Source organism: Aspergillus terreus, genomic scaffold (genome assembly GCF_000149615.1).
Source record: "Aspergillus terreus NIH2624 scaffold_5 genomic scaffold, whole genome shotgun sequence".
Classification (NCBI taxonomy): Eukaryota; Fungi; Ascomycota; class Eurotiomycetes; order Eurotiales; family Aspergillaceae; genus Aspergillus; species Aspergillus terreus.
Window position 1 is genome coordinate 187,132 of NT_165928.1, and position 16,987 is coordinate 204,118.

Sequence of the window (16,987 nt, forward strand, 5' to 3'; positions counted from 1 at the left end):
ACGGGCGATACTTGGTGGTCGATTGAATACGAGGATGCGAAGTTGTCGGGTTTTTGCATTTGACCGTATACTCTGGTCCCGAGACCGGGGTAAGTGCATTCATATCATCAAATTCAATATACACGAAATACTGTTTATCAAGCCATTCCTCCATTGACGCGGAGGGTCTGTCCCATCACCCAGCGACTATCGCTGCTACACAGAAACACGATACTGCCCGCAATATCCTCCGGCTCTCCAATCCTCCCATTGGGATTGGCACTTCGCAGGAAGGCGAGGGTCTGTTCCGTCTGCACTCGATTGAACAGCTCGGTTGCTGTAGGGCCGGGCGCAATACAGTTCACGGCAATGCCTTTTCTTCCTAGGTCCTTGGAGAGCACTCGGGTCATTTGCTCGATAGCTCCCTTGCTAGCAACATAGCTGACATAAGGGGGAGCCACCATCGAGGCCGCGCACAGAGTTGTAGAGAAGAGGACGACATGGGATCCAGGAGCCATGTGAGGCACGGCTTTCTTTGGGATGTCAACTTGTGCTCGGGCGTCATGGGGGTAGGAGGGAATACCTGGACGAGGAACATCGGCCCTTTGACATTTAACTCGAACAACGAGTCAAAGACATCTTCCGTCAGGGCTTCAACCGGGCTCATTGTCATCTTTCCAGCTGCCGCAATCACCAGATCGATCTTTCCGAACTTTTCAACCGTCTGGTCCACGAATTGCGAGATCTCGGCCACTTTTCCCGCATTGAGTTGGACGGCGATGGCACGGTCAGCGCCGACTTTCTCAACCACCTCATGAGCCCCCGAGGCATCACTGTGATAGCCGATGGCTACACTGGCCCCTTCCTGGGCCAGGCGTAGCGCAGCGGCCTTCCCGATGCCTTTGGAGCCACCGGTGATGATGGCAACTTTTCCAGTAAGAGACATTTTAGTAGTAATTAGGGCTCGATACAAGAGGTATTTGGGATTAATTGCTGTGCATGAACGCTGCGAAATAAATAATCTGACGCAAGTACCCTGGGCAGCCACAAAAATAGTCTGTTGAATAAAGCCGAGCTGGCCTCGGACATAGTGTCGATGTCCGACTCGCTATCCCAGCCGGACGGACATACTCTGGTCCCCTTTGTTCAGGCCGGACACGATGCCTGACCATATCTTCTCTGCTTCCATCTCATAGTTCTAATGATCTTCTTGCCTACGCGATATTGATATCCTATCGGCATGGCAGAGGAGAAACAGGTCGACAACTCCCCAGACCCCTCGGATTTCCCCGACGGCGGCTGGAAAGCCTGGTCCGTTGTACTCGGCGCTTGGTCATGTCTGTTCTGCAGCTTTGGCTGGGTGAATTCCATTGGTTTGTTCCAGACATTCTACCAAGATGAGCTGTTTCCGTCCTACTCGCCGAGCTCCGTGGCCTGGATCACGTCCGTTGAGGTATGCTGGACACTCTATATTCATTGCACATTCTAATCGCAGTAGACGGGAATCATGTATATTACTTCGCCGATATATGGCAAAATATACGACAACTATGGGCCCAAGCCATTAGTATATGGGGGTGCCTTTGCCCATGTGTTTGGTTTGATGATGGCCTCGTTGGGGAAAGAATACTACCAGATCTTTCTGGCGCAGTCAATTTGCAGCGCCCTTGGCGCGGCGGCGTTGTTTTCTGCTGGAATGGGACCCGTGGGCTCGTGGTTTCTGAAGAACCGAGCATTGGCTTTTGGTGTTGTGGCTTCGGGGTCGTCGCTGAGCGGTTGTTTAGTCCCGTATGTGATTCCATCCGTCTGCTGGGCGAAACTGACGAAGATAGGATCATCGTTACTCGACTCATCCCGCGAATTGGCTTTCCATGGACCATGCGCATCTGTGCCTTCATGTTCCTCGGTTTGTTGCTGCTGGCGATGATCTTCCTGGAGCCGCGCGTGCAGCCGCAGCCGAAACCATGGAAGATCAGGGATTTCATGCTTCCATTGAAGGAGCCACCCTTTGTGACCACTGCGCTGGGGCTGTGTCTGTTCTCGTGGGGCATGTTTATCCCATTCAATTTCCTCGTCCTCGAAGCGCAGACCCACGGCATGAGCCTGTACCTAGCGAACTATCTCATTGCTATCTTGAACGCCGTCAGGTAGGTTCATTTTCGCTTTAAATTCCAACACAGCTGATCAAGCAACAGCATATTTGGCCGCATTATCCCCGGCTGGCTCGGTGACCGGATGGGCCGCTTCAACATTGCCATTCTCACTACCGGACTATCGGCCATTTTGGGCCTGGCTTTATGGATTCCCGCAACCCATTCTGCGGTGACCATTGTTTTTGCAGCTCTCTTTGGGTTCAGCTCTGGGACCTTTGTGTCCATCACCCCCGCGTTGATCCAGCAGCTTTCGGCGGTGCAAAACGTGGGCATCCGTCTGGGGACGTGTTTCGGAATCATGAGTTTAGCCACCTTCACAGGGAATCCGATTGCCGGAGCACTGATTGCCAAGGATAATGGGGGATATTTGTATTTGAAGATTTTCAGTGGTGTGACCATGGCGGCTGGATGTGGGATGTTGCTTGTGTCGAGAACGATCCAGGCTGGGTTGAATTGGAAGAAGATATAGACTTAATTAGTGCTGGCCGTATAGAAGTTCGTTTATTCGTTGATTTATTTATCCGTCTATTATCCATTCAGCCGTTGGTAGAGGCCATATACTATAAGCGTGACTAATTCGTCCCATCATATTGCTAAGTGTCAACCACAAAGACGCGCTCTATCAACACCTATATCTGTTACGGCCGAGGCACATTGAGCATCGTAAACAATTTTATTTCATAGGCTTTCTAGCCTTGCATTGACTCTGTAAGTATATAACATGGCCAAATTCACTGGGAAGCCTCCCACGCCTGGATGTACAACGGCAGATTCAAGATAAACTCCTTGCGGCGTGGCTCCCATCCAAGCACTGTTCTCGCCCGTGACGCATCAGACTTGCTCACCAGGCTCAACGCCTCCAAGAACGGATTGCCGTGGGTGCCCGCATACTCCAGCTTCGCGGTGACTCCCAGCGCCGCCTTGGCCGCCTCCATGATCTCCTGCACGCCAATCGTCTCCGTCACCAGGTCAAACACGGGCCAGGATCCAAGTCGTCCATCCAGCCGGTCAATGGCTGCGTGGAACGCTGCCGCCGCATCGTCCACGTGCAGCGTGCCGGTTCTCGCGGTGATATCAGCCGGAACCTGGATGGTATCCTGGCTACCGGACTTCTTCGCGGCAAGGAGCCCACCCCACCAGGTGCCCCAGACCCAGGAGGTACGACCGTACATCGCACAGGGTCTGAGGATTGCGACATCGAGCACGTCGCGAGACGCGAGGATGGCTTGTTCGTGGGCAGGCCGCCAGGCGACCGCGGTGGCGGGCTTGTCCTTCGACTGTGCACTGCCAACGGGAGACAGGTCGCTGACCCGCGAGGAAGGCGATCCATGCACCCATGAGCCGGAGCAGTAGACGAATCCCAGCTTGGGACTAGCGATGCCCTCCTTCTTCAGGGCGTCGCGGCGCGCAGTCGCAGCGTCGACGACCCCCTTGAGGATCGACGCGGCCTGCTCATAGGCGGAGGTGCAGTCCACCACCACATCGATGGAGTGATCGGCGATGATGGCGGCGAGCTTGGCCGCATCGGTGATGTCTTCCTCGACGGGGTGGATTTCATTTTGGAGGAGGAGCTTTGCCTTTTCCGGGGTCCGGGCTGTGCCCCAGACGGTGTAGGTGCCCGCGGCGAGGAGGGATTTGGCGAGGGCGAGGCCGACATAGCCCGAGCCACCGAGAATGAAGACGTTAGGCATTTTGGGGAGCGCTGGATGACGCGTTCAGATTGGTTGTGATTGTTGTTGTGTCTATCCGCCTGTCCGTATATGCATTGTAGCGATATATATATATCTTGTGGCTGGATCCTGTCGATCTCTACAACGAGTGAACCAACCGGAGACCGCTATGTCCGATATACATATTTGTAAGCTTATTTGCTCTTTTCTTTGTTTGATCGGATGACGGTGACGTGAGAGACCAGAGTACCTGGAGCAGACCAAAATACGTGGCGCATACTAAGCGACCTCGATCTCCGAATGTATCTCCGAACACCCCCCTGCCGCCGTTTTTGTGTTACAATGCTTGACTCCGGGTCCAGCAACCCAGAGTATTGCCACGGCCTCGTGTCCGGATTTCGACAGATGAAAATGCATCAGCATCCCCTTGGGTAGAGGGTGGCACCTAATATCTGGTAACTAGTTGGCTTGAATTCTGACTAATCCATTTCCCTGTAGTTATTCCCGAGCATACTGATCCATGGCTAGTACACTCCCCCCCCAAACATGGGAAGCAGGGTACGCCCGTCCGGCAGATCAAGCCTCGTGGGAAGCCGAGACCAACTATGTAGCCGAATCTGGAGAGCGGGCCCATTGGATGCTGCCCGTGCACACGGAGCCGCCTACTTCGACTATTGGGAATGGGCTCGGGCTAACTCATCTTCGGACTTGGCCGAGTATCTATGATGGCACGGCGACGGGGAAGCCAGAATGGTTCAAGCCTTCGAAAGAAGTCGATGTGCTGATTTGCGGAGGTATGGGTGTCAATTGACGACACATGAGCAAACCCTAACGTGGTTATAGCTGGTCCGTTTGGCCTGGAGCTCGGACTGATACTAGCCCGCCAGGGAATTAGTTTCCGCATTGTTGGTATGCTATCCGTACCAGTGCCGCTATGTTTCCTGCGCTAACAGCTCCATAGACAAAGCAAATGCGCCCTGTCTCTCAGGCCGAGCGGATGGGGTTCATCCCCGAGCCCTCGAGCAACTACACGCCTGGGGTCTTGCCCACGAGGTTTCCGAAGAAGGGCCCATCCTGAACTCGACGGTGCTCTTCCGCAACGGCGTTAAGCTGTTCCATGGGTTCAGCTCGACGTGCGACTCCCGGTACAAGGGGATCCATATCATCACACAGGGTCAGATGGAGCGCATCTATATCCGCGATCTCCTGCGGCACCAGATCGTCGTGGAACGTGGTACGACAGTGCAACATTTCAACGTGCAGTCAACATCGCAGGACCATCCAGTGCGAGCGACGTTGAAAAATGTGGCCACCGGCGAAGAGGAAGTAGTCCGCGCCCGGTATCTCATCGGTGCGGACGGCGCGGCCAGTAGCATCCGCGAGCAATTAGGCGTGGAATTCGATGGCATTACGACGGATATCTACTGGGCCATCATGGACTGCCGCTTCAAGACAGACTATCCGCATATTCTTGGATTTAATATCATCATTAGTGCGGAGCATGGCGGATCCATTGTGATTCCGCGGGAGGACGGGTACACCAGGTATGTCTCAGGGACAGCCGACGGGCATGCATATGCAGGTACTAACCGCGACAGATTCTACACGCAGATCAATGGCGAGAAAGCCCGCAAGCTCCAGGCCAACCGACAGGCGCGTCGCAATGCCTCAACGGTTGGCGAGACACGCATTGATGACCATGGCATCACGCCCGACGAGGTCCTGGAGCAGCTCAACAAGATCATTGCGCCGCACAAGGTCGAGTTTGCATCGCCAATGAGCTGGTTTTCTGTCTGGAGAGGTATGAACACGACCTCGACAGACACATCGTGGTACTGATCAAGCAGTGAGTGAACGAGTCGCACGTCACTTCTCCTCCCCTGATCTCCGAGTGCATCTCGGCGGCGACGCCGCGTAAGTCTCCGCGTCCTATCAGTATATGCTGTTACTGACCTGGACAGGCACGTACACAGTGTGCTGGGCGCTTTCGGGCTCAACTCCTCCATCTACGACGCCGCCAACCTCGGCTGGAAACTGGGCCTCGTCCTCCGCAAGCACGCGGAGCCTTCTATTCTCACCACTTACGACAAGGAGCGTCGCCTGTTTGCCAACCGGGTCATCCGATGCTCCGGCGCCTACCTCCGCTTCATCTGCAACTCCTCTCTTCCGCTCGCTGCGCTGCGAGATCTTGGCGAACATCTCGAATCACACGATGAGAATCTGCCGCTTCTAGATGGGAGTACCGAGGCGGACCGGGAATTTCTCTATACGTTCTTCAAGCGGCATGCGATGTTCCTGTTGGGCGTGGAGTGGCCCATTGTGAACTCTGCGATCTGTCCGGCTGACACCAAGGTACGTGCCTCGTCTCTACGGAATGGGGTCCGCGCACCAAATCCGCGTGTCTGTCTGGCGACAGACTACACCGCATATTTGTACGATAAAATGATGGGCGTTGGGCGATTCCATCTCCTGCTATTTGGATCAGACCTGCAGGGTCCCGTGCGGCAGCGTTTGGCCGTTTTGGCTGGTGAACTTCGCAAGAGAGAAGGGTTCTACGAGCGATTTGGAGGCCGGGAGATGTTCAACCTCATTCTTGTGGTGAAGACGCTGTCACACCAGACCGCGGAACTCCTAGAGGGTGATTTAGCGCCCCTCAAAGACCATGCAACGACTGTCTACGACGATCGCGCACCCGACGATGATGCGCACTACTGGTATGGGGTCAACCATGCGCGGGGCGCACTGGTGGTAGTGCGCCCTGACTTGGCGGTTGGAGTGAGTGTCTGGCCAGAGGAGATCGGCAAGCTGAACAAGTATTTTGCGTCTTTCTTGTTGGAATGCGAAGAGACTTTACCGACGAAGAAGAGCTTGCTGGCTCGGTTGTGGGATGCTTTGTGAATGGCGAGCTTGTCAGATATTGCAGCTATAGAATGCTCAACTCGTTTGCTACATGTCCTCGAGCGATTAATTGGTAAATATTCTGAGAATAATTGTTTCCTTTACGAAGACTATATCTCACTTTCAGATATTCTACATATGTACGTCCGATATACATGCGCTCCTATATATTCAGATAGGGTAGACTTAGATCGGGGTGATCTACTTCGCATATCGGCCAGGAAAGATAACATCGTCCTTTGCCACGGGTTGTTTCATTTGTGCCACAGGCGGCAGCAGACTCGCATCTTTTGGTTACATCAATCCGAGTTTTGTATCAGCTGGGTGGCATGACCATCAGCCCACCAAAGCATGCAGAAGAGTCTTGTCAGAGGGTTGTTTGCTTGTGAGTCTGCATTGCCAGCCAAAAGTTACATATATTAGCTCACATCCTCGCTTATAATAGGTGCCTCGAGGACATCGGGTATACCAAGTCATCTTATTCTCTAAACCTAGGGTCATTCGATATGGAACTACCTAACCAACACGGTCTCGCCAGTCATAAAATACAACCAATACTAAGACATGCACCTCCGTCTAATCATCTCTAACCTCATTAAAGATGGTAAAAGCAGCAATGCTCACCCCAGTGAGCTTGCCTTGTTTCTCGAGAACCGCAGACGTGTTGGTAATGCCGCCTTCGTGCGAGGTGGCCGACGCTACCCGACAATAAGCCTGTGTGTCAAATCGGGGGGGAGGGTTTGGATTGACTTACGGAATGTCTCACCCGTCTCACAGCGCCAGTTCTTCCAGGCAATCGCAGTCTCGTTACGAACGACTGTCTGCTGGCCGACGATACTGGTCCAACCGCCGTGGTAAGCCCCTGCACCGGGGACTTGAACGACAGGCGGCTCTACCAGGAGGTTAGAATTGCGAATCGGATACAATGACTTTATACTCACTGGGACTCTGCTGGTACTGTTGGTTGAAAGATCCATCCGGCGAGGTCTTCCATTTAGTAAGCTTGTAGACGTCAGCTACATGTCCGCTGTTCATTCGGAGTCGGAGACAAACCTGCTCACTGATCACGTAGTAACCGGCTGGACCGGAGAAGTTGAAACTCCGCACGGCCCCGGGAACATTGTCCTTTCCCTTGGTGCTAGAAGGGACTAGACCACCCTGGAACTGGAGATCGAAGACTGCGGCTGTGAGCTCGGACTAGAGGCCGGAGACCGAAGATACTCACAGGAGCCCATGATATCCTGTACATCGCGGGCCGGCGCACCAATCACACCATAGGTCGTGAGATTCTTGAAGGTGGTGCCCGGTGGGCATTTGCAGGGGCGATCGACCATGCTGCAGAGAGGGAGGGAGGTCGGAGTGGCCGTCGCCATTATCCCTGCTGCGAGGGACGTCCAGACAATAGTCAGGAGCTGCATAGTGACCGGGGGCGTGCAGTAGATGAGGCTCGATTTGGGTACTATTCACAAGACTGTACATGTTTCTACGAGAAACATCGCCCTTTATACATCTTAGTTTCTTCAGTGTTCATATCCAAGCCCCAAGCAAACCAATTTCGCGCTCTATACGGAGTACCCATCGGGGCTGAATCACAGGCATCCACCTCCCAGCTGAGCAGTCAGCTCGTATCGCTATATGACGCCCACTATGGATCGCTAACCATACCCCTGTTACTCGGTGTCTCGCAGGAGGATTACACTTCTCTTTAAATTACTCCGCGGGAATCGTGGCGTTACTTGGGACCTGACGAAAAGTGTCCATCCGAAGCGAGAAGTGAACTGATAAAAGTTTCGACACAATTCTAACGTTGCTCTTCACGCTCAATTGCACCCAAATCCAACAGCCAGTCTCGCATGACAGCCATGGTCGCAGAAAGACGCCGCTGGACGCCCGCCGAGGACGCCCTCCTCCGCCATGAGGTGTGCTTACAACAAGAACGATGTACGCCCGTGGGTAGTGGTGGTACGCCCTGAATCGAAGGATTGACTAACGCTGACAGCCCCCACCGGGCGTCCTCATCGCATTGACTGGAACGCAATCGCCATGAAAATTCCAGGCCGCAGCAATAAGGACTGTCGGAAACGGTATCATAACCAGTTTGCGGGCTGTGTGAGAAAGGTACCCGCGAGCTGAGTCAAAAGCAAGTTCTACAACTGGAGTCGTGCTTACTAGTGCTGTAGGGCCCGTGGAGCCCCGAAGAAGACGCGCGCCTTCGAGCGCTGGTGAGGAAGTACCGCTGCAACTGGGCCTTGATTGCTCAGAGGATGGATACGAGGACCGCAGATCGTAAGTGATCGGCCGTGCCGTGTTTGATAGTGGGCTAATGATGATCATGGAGAATGCTCCAAGCGGTGGCATCACAGCCTCAATCCTGACTTGGATCGTAGGCCATGGACAGACACTGAGGTAGGCATTTCAATAATATTGTTGACGGATCCCGCTGACCAAGAAGAACGAAATGCTTCTTTCTGCAGTCCAAGTCCACGGAACTACCTGGAAAGACATCCAGCGTGGCTACTTTCCCACCCGTTCAGCAAACAATATCAAGAACCAGTAAGACAACAACAACCCCCCTGAAGGATCAAGAGCTAACCCTGCAAGATTCACAATTCTAAGCCGGCGGCAAAGGGGCTCGAGCTCCAGCGACTTTTCGACAAGGGCTTCCTCGCCAGTAAATCACTCCGGGGCACAGAGTACTATGGACGCCGCCACACCCGAGCATGATCTTTGCATCGATCAGTATCTGCAGCTACTGCCAGCCGAGGAGGCTTTTGATGCTCACGACAAGACGTTTTGCAACTGGGCACTTAACGCGGAGGATTTGGTCCGTGTAGATCAGGAGCAAATTGGCAATTTTTTGCACCCTGACAATCTCCTGATGAATCCAAGTGTTCTCTGTGCGGACTTGAACCCAGACCTACCGTCCTGGACCGACGAGGCTCCACCAACATTCAACGGCGATCAAAGAGAATCTTCTTCGGCGCACGTCGAAACTACCACGGCCGTGTCTGATTCTGGTTTCTCGTCCGACCTGCCGGATGAAGAGACTTCTCGAATCACTATTACAGTGGAGGGAGCCGCACCAGAGACTATCTTGACGGTGATGAAGATTCTGTTCGAGTCCAATGCGCGGGTGGAGTTTCAGCGTGGACAGATCGATTCATAGACTATTCTTGGAGCCATAGAATTAGACGATGCTATGCATCCTATTACGTGACGCAATCTATTTATATCGAACAATGCCTAGTTATCAGTCTTGAATACAGCTGAAATAGAAAGATCGGTCACGGCCTTAAACATGTCCCCCAGGTTATCTGTAGAACACACTGCCTGGATGGTCACCCTGCGATGAGAGGAAGCCGGTCGTGACGGATTGCGTGACATGGTTGACCCAGGTGGCGTAACCGGCGCCGAGGGGTACGCACTCGGACTCGGATTGTAGTATTCATTGATCGAAGATGGAAAAGGATATCCCCAGGATTCGGACCCGAGATCACCGGCGGGCAGCGGCGTGATCGAGGGCAGCGTATCTATGAATCCCCCGTCGGACACATACACGTCCATCTCACTGTCCAGGTCGATCATCTCGTCCGAGTCGGCTGTATTCCCGATCGATCGAATAGCCTCGTTCTGCAGCCTGCGCTGGAGGAGGTGATACCGATTCTTTGCAGAAAGACTGCTTCTTCGAGGGAAGTATAGGGAAACTATCTGTTGCCAGCAATGACCGTATTGTTCGACCCCGCAGACGAGGAGCTCATCCTAACAAGCATGCATCAGAAAAACAAAGTCTTTCGGAGAAAATGAGCAGGCAAACACTACCTCCTCCGGCGTCCATGGACTGTGGTCTATCTCCGGGTTGAGTGCGTGCATCCACCGTTTGGAGCATTGATCCGGCAGCCTTGTGCCAACGACCGAAGCCACAACAGCCCATTTGGTGCCGTGGTGCTGCACGGCTTTCCCCAGGCGTTCGTCCTCCTCTTCGGTCCAAGGTCCTTTGTTCACTTTGGTAGCTGTGGTCCCATACCAACGCTTCCGACAGTCTTTGTTGGTCCGGCCGGGGAGGAAGGATGCGATCTCGTGCCAGCTCACAGAGCCTTGTGTTTGTGCTACACTTCACCGTCAGCTTCATCCCGATGGTAGTGTGGATCTAAATTCTGTGGCACCTTTCTCTACCTCCCGTCGTAGGATCGAATCTTCTTCTGCTGTCCAACTCCGACGGGGACGTGACATAGTCGACATTGAAGGAGATGGAGCACTGCAGGTGGATGTGTCTAGTGAGCTGTCTACAGCTACAAGTGTAGACCACGGTCCCCGGATTTATGCTGCCTGATTAAGGGTCTACATACAAGTCGATCTATCAGTCTCACACGTGCCGGGCCCTAGGCGAAACGGCGCAGCCGATGCAACTTCCTGCAACATGCAGGGAACACCAAACAGGTAGCAAATAACGAGGCCATCAAGCGAGAAGCCAACCACATACGGTGTCATCGCTGACTCCATGCAGGCGCCAGGGTTGCTGTCATCGTATCGGCTAGGAGAGATTTGATGCGGGAAACGCACCGTCCCCATGCACTAACTGGACTGGACTTATTTGCTCGGGTCTCACCTTAGGGAAGCCATCGACAGGGGTTATGGTTCGTATTTGTATTAGCCTGGTCATCGTAAGATTGCATACTCCGTGTAGGATGATGTATGACGTCGGATAAACACGGGGCCACCCGTCAATCGACGAAGGAATGAAGAATCTGTCGGCTAAATCCGCCCTTCCGTGCCTCCGAATCCATCTGCCCGCTTGGTAGATTGAGATCTGCTCGATCTGGCCTTATCGGACGGGCTCCAGGCGCTCCAGGTTCCATCCCACATAAACGTGGCTGAGGCTTATTCCAGGGGCCATTAAAACATGTCCAATCATGGGTGCATCGTGCTCGCTAGCACTTGTCGCCGTTGTTTGGTTGTATCTGGAGGATCTGTCCGCTAATTTACTTAGGCTGCCGGACTAGGTAGAAGGTTCTGTCCTTATTAACATGAAGTCTAAGGAATACCCGTAATGGAGCGGAGAGGCTAAAGAGACTCACCGAAATACGTATGAGGGAAGGGGAAGGCTCTTGGATTCAACCGGGCTGGGCTGTAGGACGTGCTTTGCTCTTAGGATGAACTATTCTCGTGGAAGTGTCTAGCGATTTACGGAGTAGGTCTCATGTCTGGCTGAGGTCTTCCTTTGACTCAAAGAACCAGTGCTCCACCATGAGCCTCGGTTCTTCGAGGATGTCACGGTGTCTAGGCCGACAAATCCCCATGCTATAGTTAGCTCTGGTTCAGCAGAGACCCCACGCATGTTCTTGCCAAGAATTTAGGCTCTCCAAAAGACACTAAGAGAGGCAATTTTAGCCACTGGCTAGGCCTACTAGTCTGCCTGCTCCGTTCGAGCATGTCCGCCTGGACGCAACAGCACCGGTGGCAATGAGGGCTGTGTCTTCTCGTATCCAACAATCCTGCGCTTCAGCCAACGACACAGATGGCTGAATAACTCGGGGGACGACTCGGTGCCTCGTTCGACTCATGGCATTCGAGTTGACCCTTTAAATGCAGTCGACGATGTAGACCGCTGATGTATGTAGCACAACACATTACCCCTGCATGCGATCTGCCATGCACATCACCGCACTTTTGAAGATCCTCCTGTGGGTGCTGGGTTCATCACTGGTCCTAAGTGGCCCGATTGTTCCGCCAAATGCCACGGCGCCATGGCACCCCTTCACGATCGATACAAACTTCTACGACAACATCCCGGACACCGGTGTCGTTCGCGAGTACTGGTTCGACATTGTCAACACGACCGCCGCGCCGGATGGAGTCGAGCGGCCCGTCCTGTTGGTGAACGGCCAATTCCCTGGCCCGGCCATCGAGGCGAACTGGGGCGACACGGTCAAGGTGCACGTTACCAACCGGATGAGCAACAACGGCACTGCCATGCATTTCCATGGCGTTCGACAACTGCACAACAACCAGATGGACGGCGTGGCGTCCCTGACGCAATGTCCCGTCGCACCCGGACATAGCTACACGTATGTGTGGCGCGCGGAGCAGTACGGCTCCAGTTGGTACCATTCGCATTTCTCGCTGCAGGCGTGGGAGGGCGTGTACGGGCCAATTGTGATTCACGGGCCCGCGACGGCGCAGTATGACGAGGATCTGGGCGTGGTCTTCCTGAGTGACTGGGCGCATCAGACAGTCGACGAGATGTATCAGAGCCAGCTGGAGACGTATGGCACACCGCAGATGGAGGGTGGATTGCTGAACGGGATGAATGTCTGGGTGAAGCCGGAAGGGACGACGGTGGGTGGTCGTTTCGAGACGATGTTTAAACCAGGCAAGAGATATCGCATTCGGCTCATAAACGCCGCCATGCACACTCATTTCAAGTTCTCGATTGACGGGCACGAGCTCACGGTGATCGCCAATGACTTTGTCCCGCTCGTTCCGTTCACCACCAACGTCGTGCCTATCGGCATGGGGCAGCGTTACGATATCATCGTCACCGCTGATCAGACGCGGGATAACTACTGGATGCGCGCAGTCCCGCAGACTTTTTGCAGCAACAACACCAACGGCGACAATATCAAAGGAATTGTGCGGTATAAGGGTGCTCCGCACGCAGAGCCAGTGTCGTCCAAATGGGACTATGGGGACGATGTGCAATGCGAGGATTTTGTGATGTCACAGCTCGTGCCGCATTTGGCGCTTGACGTCGATCTAAAGAAAAACACCAAGCTTGTTAACTCGCCAGCAGCCGTTGACGCCGTCGGCGACCCGAAGCTCTACCTTTGGACGGTCGGAGGGAATGCCTTCAATGTCTCCTGGCGAGACCCGACACTCCGGCAGACGGAACATCCAGGCAAAATCCAGTGGACGGCAGGACAAGGCGTGGTCGAGGTCGACAAGGCCAATGAATTGGTCGTCTTTGTCATCCAGACGTATATTCAGGCACCGCATCCTATTCATCTCCACGGTATGTACGGGTCTATGGACAGTCAGGATTAACTAGTTCTAACGACGAGTAGGACATGACTTTTTCGTCCTTGCCCAGGGCCTAGGAACCTATGACCCGCGCAACGTTACACTGCAGACAAGGAACCCTCCACGAAAGGACACGGCCATGCTGCCATCGCAGAATGATGGCGGGGGATATCTGGTGCTGGCGTTTCCGGCGGACAATCCCGGTGTGTGGCTGATGCACTGTCATGTGGGCTTCCATGCGACGGAAGGGTTTGCACAGCAGATCGTCGAACGGCGGAGCGAGTTTTATGAGTTTCTGGATCGGGGCACATTAGAGCGGACGTGTAGGGCGTGGGAGAATTATGCGCGACGGAATCCGTACGGGGTGCAGTATACGGGGATCCATGGGCCCTATGACTCGGGGGTTTGATTGTGTACTTCTAGTCTACGAAAAGATCCGCCCATCAGCTACTATGGAGCAGGAAGGCTTACACATATATATAGACTCAAGTGAAGGACTCCTAAAGTATACCGAGTTACCTGTCCTAGCGCCTGCTTGTAGGTGTCCTATACTCGATACAGAGCAGCATATCAAGATGTATACAAAAGTATTTTTGAACGAGATATGGCGGCTCCATCCCGGCATCTCAATGTCACGCCAGACCTCACTCGATAGACAATGTTCCATACATATGTAGGTATTCAATGTAGTTCCCTCTCCCGCAGCAGCACGTCCACATAACCATTTAGACACTAACCATAGAGGCCAGGAACTGGGCAGCCTCAGGAGCGTTCAATGTATAAGTCAAATGAGCCGGCGTGATGATAAGCGTGCCAACACACACCAAGTCCCCTACAGCGCAGATAACCTTGGTCTGCTCCTTCGGGTAGTTGGGGATGCGGCCGAGATCCTGCAAGTTGCGGGTGAAGCCAAACAGGACAACACCCTTCACCTTGTTCTTGATCACGTCCGGAAGGTCTTGGATTGTATTATCCATGACCGCAGAGCCTTGGCTATTACCTCACCGTTAGCGTTTCTACCATACATATCAGAAACATGCTCGGGAGGGCGAACCTGTATCCCCCGGCCACGATTTGCGAATTAGGGCATCGGGTGTGAGCCATCTCAAATACACCAGTTGCCTCTCTGATCGAAGCTTGGTTGGTGTTGGCAGGAAGGAAATTGGGGATCAACGATGCGGTATATGCGCCTCCGACTCCCTGGCATGCAACATTCTGGCTTCCAAGCGCCAACTTGAGGGCGTTACAAGTTGGCATACCCGCGATGGCTCCCTACACTTTATGAGTATAAGGACAACAATGTATACACAGTGCAGCCAAGCAATGACTTACCATATTCCCTAACTCGGTCGAACCACGAGCAAAAATCAATACCACAGGCTTGCACACACCATTCTCAAGATCGTTGGCATTGATAATCTGACGCGCCTCGAGTTCGGGTGCGGGAATTGGGTTTGCAAGAGAAACTGCAGCAAATGCAGTGAGTAGAAGGGTATGTAGTGCAACCATGATGAGGGCAATGAAGCGGATTCGGACGTCTGGAATCTGTACAATGATGGCTTTGGGAGAGGATATAGAACTCGGACTGATCTTACAGAATGCCACTGGGCCTATTTATACTTCTACTGACAACGAATGTATACCGGGATATTGAGAGACATCAACCCCTCCGAGGCATAGATGCCTGGTGATCGCGGGGAATCTGGGGAATGTCTTCTAGTCTTGCGGATATGGCGTTGGCAGAAGCCATGTTTCAGGATACCTGCATGAAGACTAGAAGAAACACTGTATTCTGTCAATGTGCCGAGGCTTTATGCTAACTACCGGAAGAGTGCAGCACTCCGGGAGGGCAATATATAGAATAGCATGGCTCGTCCAGGTACGAAGCCTCGGAAGCTCGTATTCGTTTGGGGATTAATCTAGAATGCAGTCTCATCTGACCACTTTCGAACGCTTAATCCCTGCCCCTGGTTCTACAAAGTCCAATTCTCTATCGAGTTTATATTGAACACCATACTAGGTCTTGTCAATATTCGACAGGCCTACGGATAAATGTTCCGGGACTGTTGGTGTTCATGTGGCAGAACAGGGAACCTTCCCTAGAGCCCGAGAACGGATGAACATGTGGACTATACCCCATAATAGTCGTCAGAGATAAATTCTCCAGCAAATCAAAGCCGGTAATGGCGCAGTAGGGCAAACAGTCCTCCACATTGTCAGGCTTGGGCAGACCCTATGATCTGACATGTGGGCCGTTTACGACCGTTCACGAATGCCGGGCAAGCCCCTGAAGACTTCGGTCCTAATACCCCCCTGTGTGCCCTGATTTAGGCATACAAAGGCAATAACAAAAGGGTCCTGTGACTGTCGTCCTCGGCCTGCGGAGTGTTCCGATACGGCCAGTCGAGCTCAACGCACTCAAAATCTCCAGCACACGTAGCGAGAGACGGCAGCCGACACCGGAGATCATTCGCCATGGACCGACATCTGCCGTTCCCAGACGAAAGCCAAGTCAGAAGTTGCAAGAGACCCTAGGCACCGCTGTTTGCCTCTTGGCGACTACGCCAGTGAGACTAGTGCCAACCCCGCGTGATATCTCCAGCGGGGAAGGGACGCCAAGCAAGGGAATTCCGGTAGGCTGCTAAGGAGCTGGCTGAGGAGTAGCCTAGGTTCAGTTTCTACCGCACATGGTATGGTAGGGCAACACGCATATAAGCAATGGCCTTATGGCGGTTCGTAACACATATGTCTGCAAATAATAATCAACTGTTGCGACGCTGGGTCGGAGAGTACATAGAAACACAAATGGCAGTGTATGTGCAGCAAGGTATGATCCCCCTAACGACGGGTGCATCGTGTAAGCTGAACTTATTGGGAACGTCAGACACCTTTCAAATGCAAAGCCGTTGACTGGATTCCGGAGAACTAGATTTCGTTCTGCTAAGGTGGATTCATTCTGTCACCTCGCGAATAGTACTAAGGTTCACGGTGTTCTTTGCTGTTACATAAAGTGCATCTACCTCGTGTCAGCTATTAATTACGAGGTTTCCATCAAGTAATCAAGACCCCGTGGTTGGACACTCTGCTCTTTGTCTCTCGACTCGAACTCTGATGTTTCAGCGCTCCAATCCGTCTACGGCCAAGACGATGGCCAGCACTTGGCGAGGGCACAACCGTAGAGATGACCGGCGCGGGCATAGTCGGCCGGTCCGGTTGCAGAACTTATACAGTACGATGCTACCTCTCGCAGCCTCTGCAATGGCAAAGCCT

General features: G+C 53.3%; 9 protein-coding genes across 9 annotated transcripts; 4 read left to right on the forward strand and 5 right to left on the reverse strand.

Annotated features, from left to right (window-relative positions):
* Positions 1–137: 137 nt before the first annotated feature.
* Positions 138–925, reverse strand: ATEG_03632 (uncharacterized protein; the record flags this gene model as incomplete). Its single annotated transcript, XM_001212810.1, has 2 exons — positions 138–512; positions 563–925. 2 exons carry the CDS (start codon positions 923–925, stop codon positions 138–140), a joined length of 738 nt encoding a protein of 245 aa, XP_001212810.1.
* A 294-nt stretch (positions 926–1,219) lies between these two features.
* ATEG_03633 (uncharacterized protein) lies at positions 1,220–2,130 on the forward strand (the record flags this gene model as incomplete). Its single annotated transcript, XM_001212811.1, has 3 exons — positions 1,220–1,432; positions 1,478–1,767; positions 1,812–2,130. 3 exons carry the CDS (start codon positions 1,220–1,222, stop codon positions 2,128–2,130), a joined length of 822 nt encoding a protein of 273 aa, XP_001212811.1.
* Positions 2,131–2,863: 733 nt separating this feature from the next.
* ATEG_03634 (NAD-dependent epimerase/dehydratase family protein) lies at positions 2,864–3,823 on the reverse strand (the record flags this gene model as incomplete). Its single annotated transcript, XM_001212812.1, has 1 exon — positions 2,864–3,823. One exon carries the CDS (start codon positions 3,821–3,823, stop codon positions 2,864–2,866), a length of 960 nt encoding a protein of 319 aa, XP_001212812.1.
* A 499-nt stretch (positions 3,824–4,322) lies between these two features.
* ATEG_03635 (uncharacterized protein) lies at positions 4,323–6,700 on the forward strand (the record flags this gene model as incomplete). Its single annotated transcript, XM_001212813.1, has 6 exons — positions 4,323–4,596; positions 4,646–4,711; positions 4,764–5,346; positions 5,401–5,603; positions 5,650–5,716; positions 5,776–6,700. The coding sequence occupies 6 exons, from the start codon at positions 4,323–4,325 to the stop codon at positions 6,698–6,700; spliced, it is 2,118 nt and encodes a 705-aa protein (XP_001212813.1).
* A 576-nt stretch (positions 6,701–7,276) lies between these two features.
* Positions 7,277–8,118, reverse strand: ATEG_03636 (uncharacterized protein; the record flags this gene model as incomplete). Its single annotated transcript, XM_001212814.1, has 4 exons — positions 7,277–7,398; positions 7,455–7,592; positions 7,642–7,884; positions 7,926–8,118. The coding sequence occupies 4 exons, from the start codon at positions 8,116–8,118 to the stop codon at positions 7,277–7,279; spliced, it is 696 nt and encodes a 231-aa protein (XP_001212814.1).
* A 1,040-nt stretch (positions 8,119–9,158) lies between these two features.
* On the forward strand, positions 9,159–9,866 carry ATEG_03637 (SANT/Myb-like DNA-binding domain-containing protein; the record flags this gene model as incomplete). The annotated part of the gene is made up of 2 exons (XM_001212815.1): positions 9,159–9,253; positions 9,302–9,866. 2 exons carry the CDS (start codon positions 9,159–9,161, stop codon positions 9,864–9,866), a joined length of 660 nt encoding a protein of 219 aa, XP_001212815.1.
* Positions 9,867–10,459: 593 nt separating this feature from the next.
* Positions 10,460–11,200, reverse strand: ATEG_03638 (uncharacterized protein; the record flags this gene model as incomplete). The annotated part of the gene is made up of 2 exons (XM_001212816.1): positions 10,460–10,806; positions 11,047–11,200. 2 exons carry the CDS (start codon positions 11,198–11,200, stop codon positions 10,460–10,462), a joined length of 501 nt encoding a protein of 166 aa, XP_001212816.1.
* A 1,149-nt stretch (positions 11,201–12,349) lies between these two features.
* ATEG_03639 (uncharacterized protein) lies at positions 12,350–14,126 on the forward strand (the record flags this gene model as incomplete). Its single annotated transcript, XM_001212817.1, has 2 exons — positions 12,350–13,709; positions 13,762–14,126. 2 exons carry the CDS (start codon positions 12,350–12,352, stop codon positions 14,124–14,126), a joined length of 1,725 nt encoding a protein of 574 aa, XP_001212817.1.
* A 316-nt stretch (positions 14,127–14,442) lies between these two features.
* On the reverse strand, positions 14,443–15,226 carry ATEG_03640 (cutinase family protein; the record flags this gene model as incomplete). Its single annotated transcript, XM_001212818.1, has 3 exons — positions 14,443–14,710; positions 14,772–14,989; positions 15,050–15,226. 3 exons carry the CDS (start codon positions 15,224–15,226, stop codon positions 14,443–14,445), a joined length of 663 nt encoding a protein of 220 aa, XP_001212818.1.
* Positions 15,227–16,987: the final 1,761 nt, after the last annotated feature.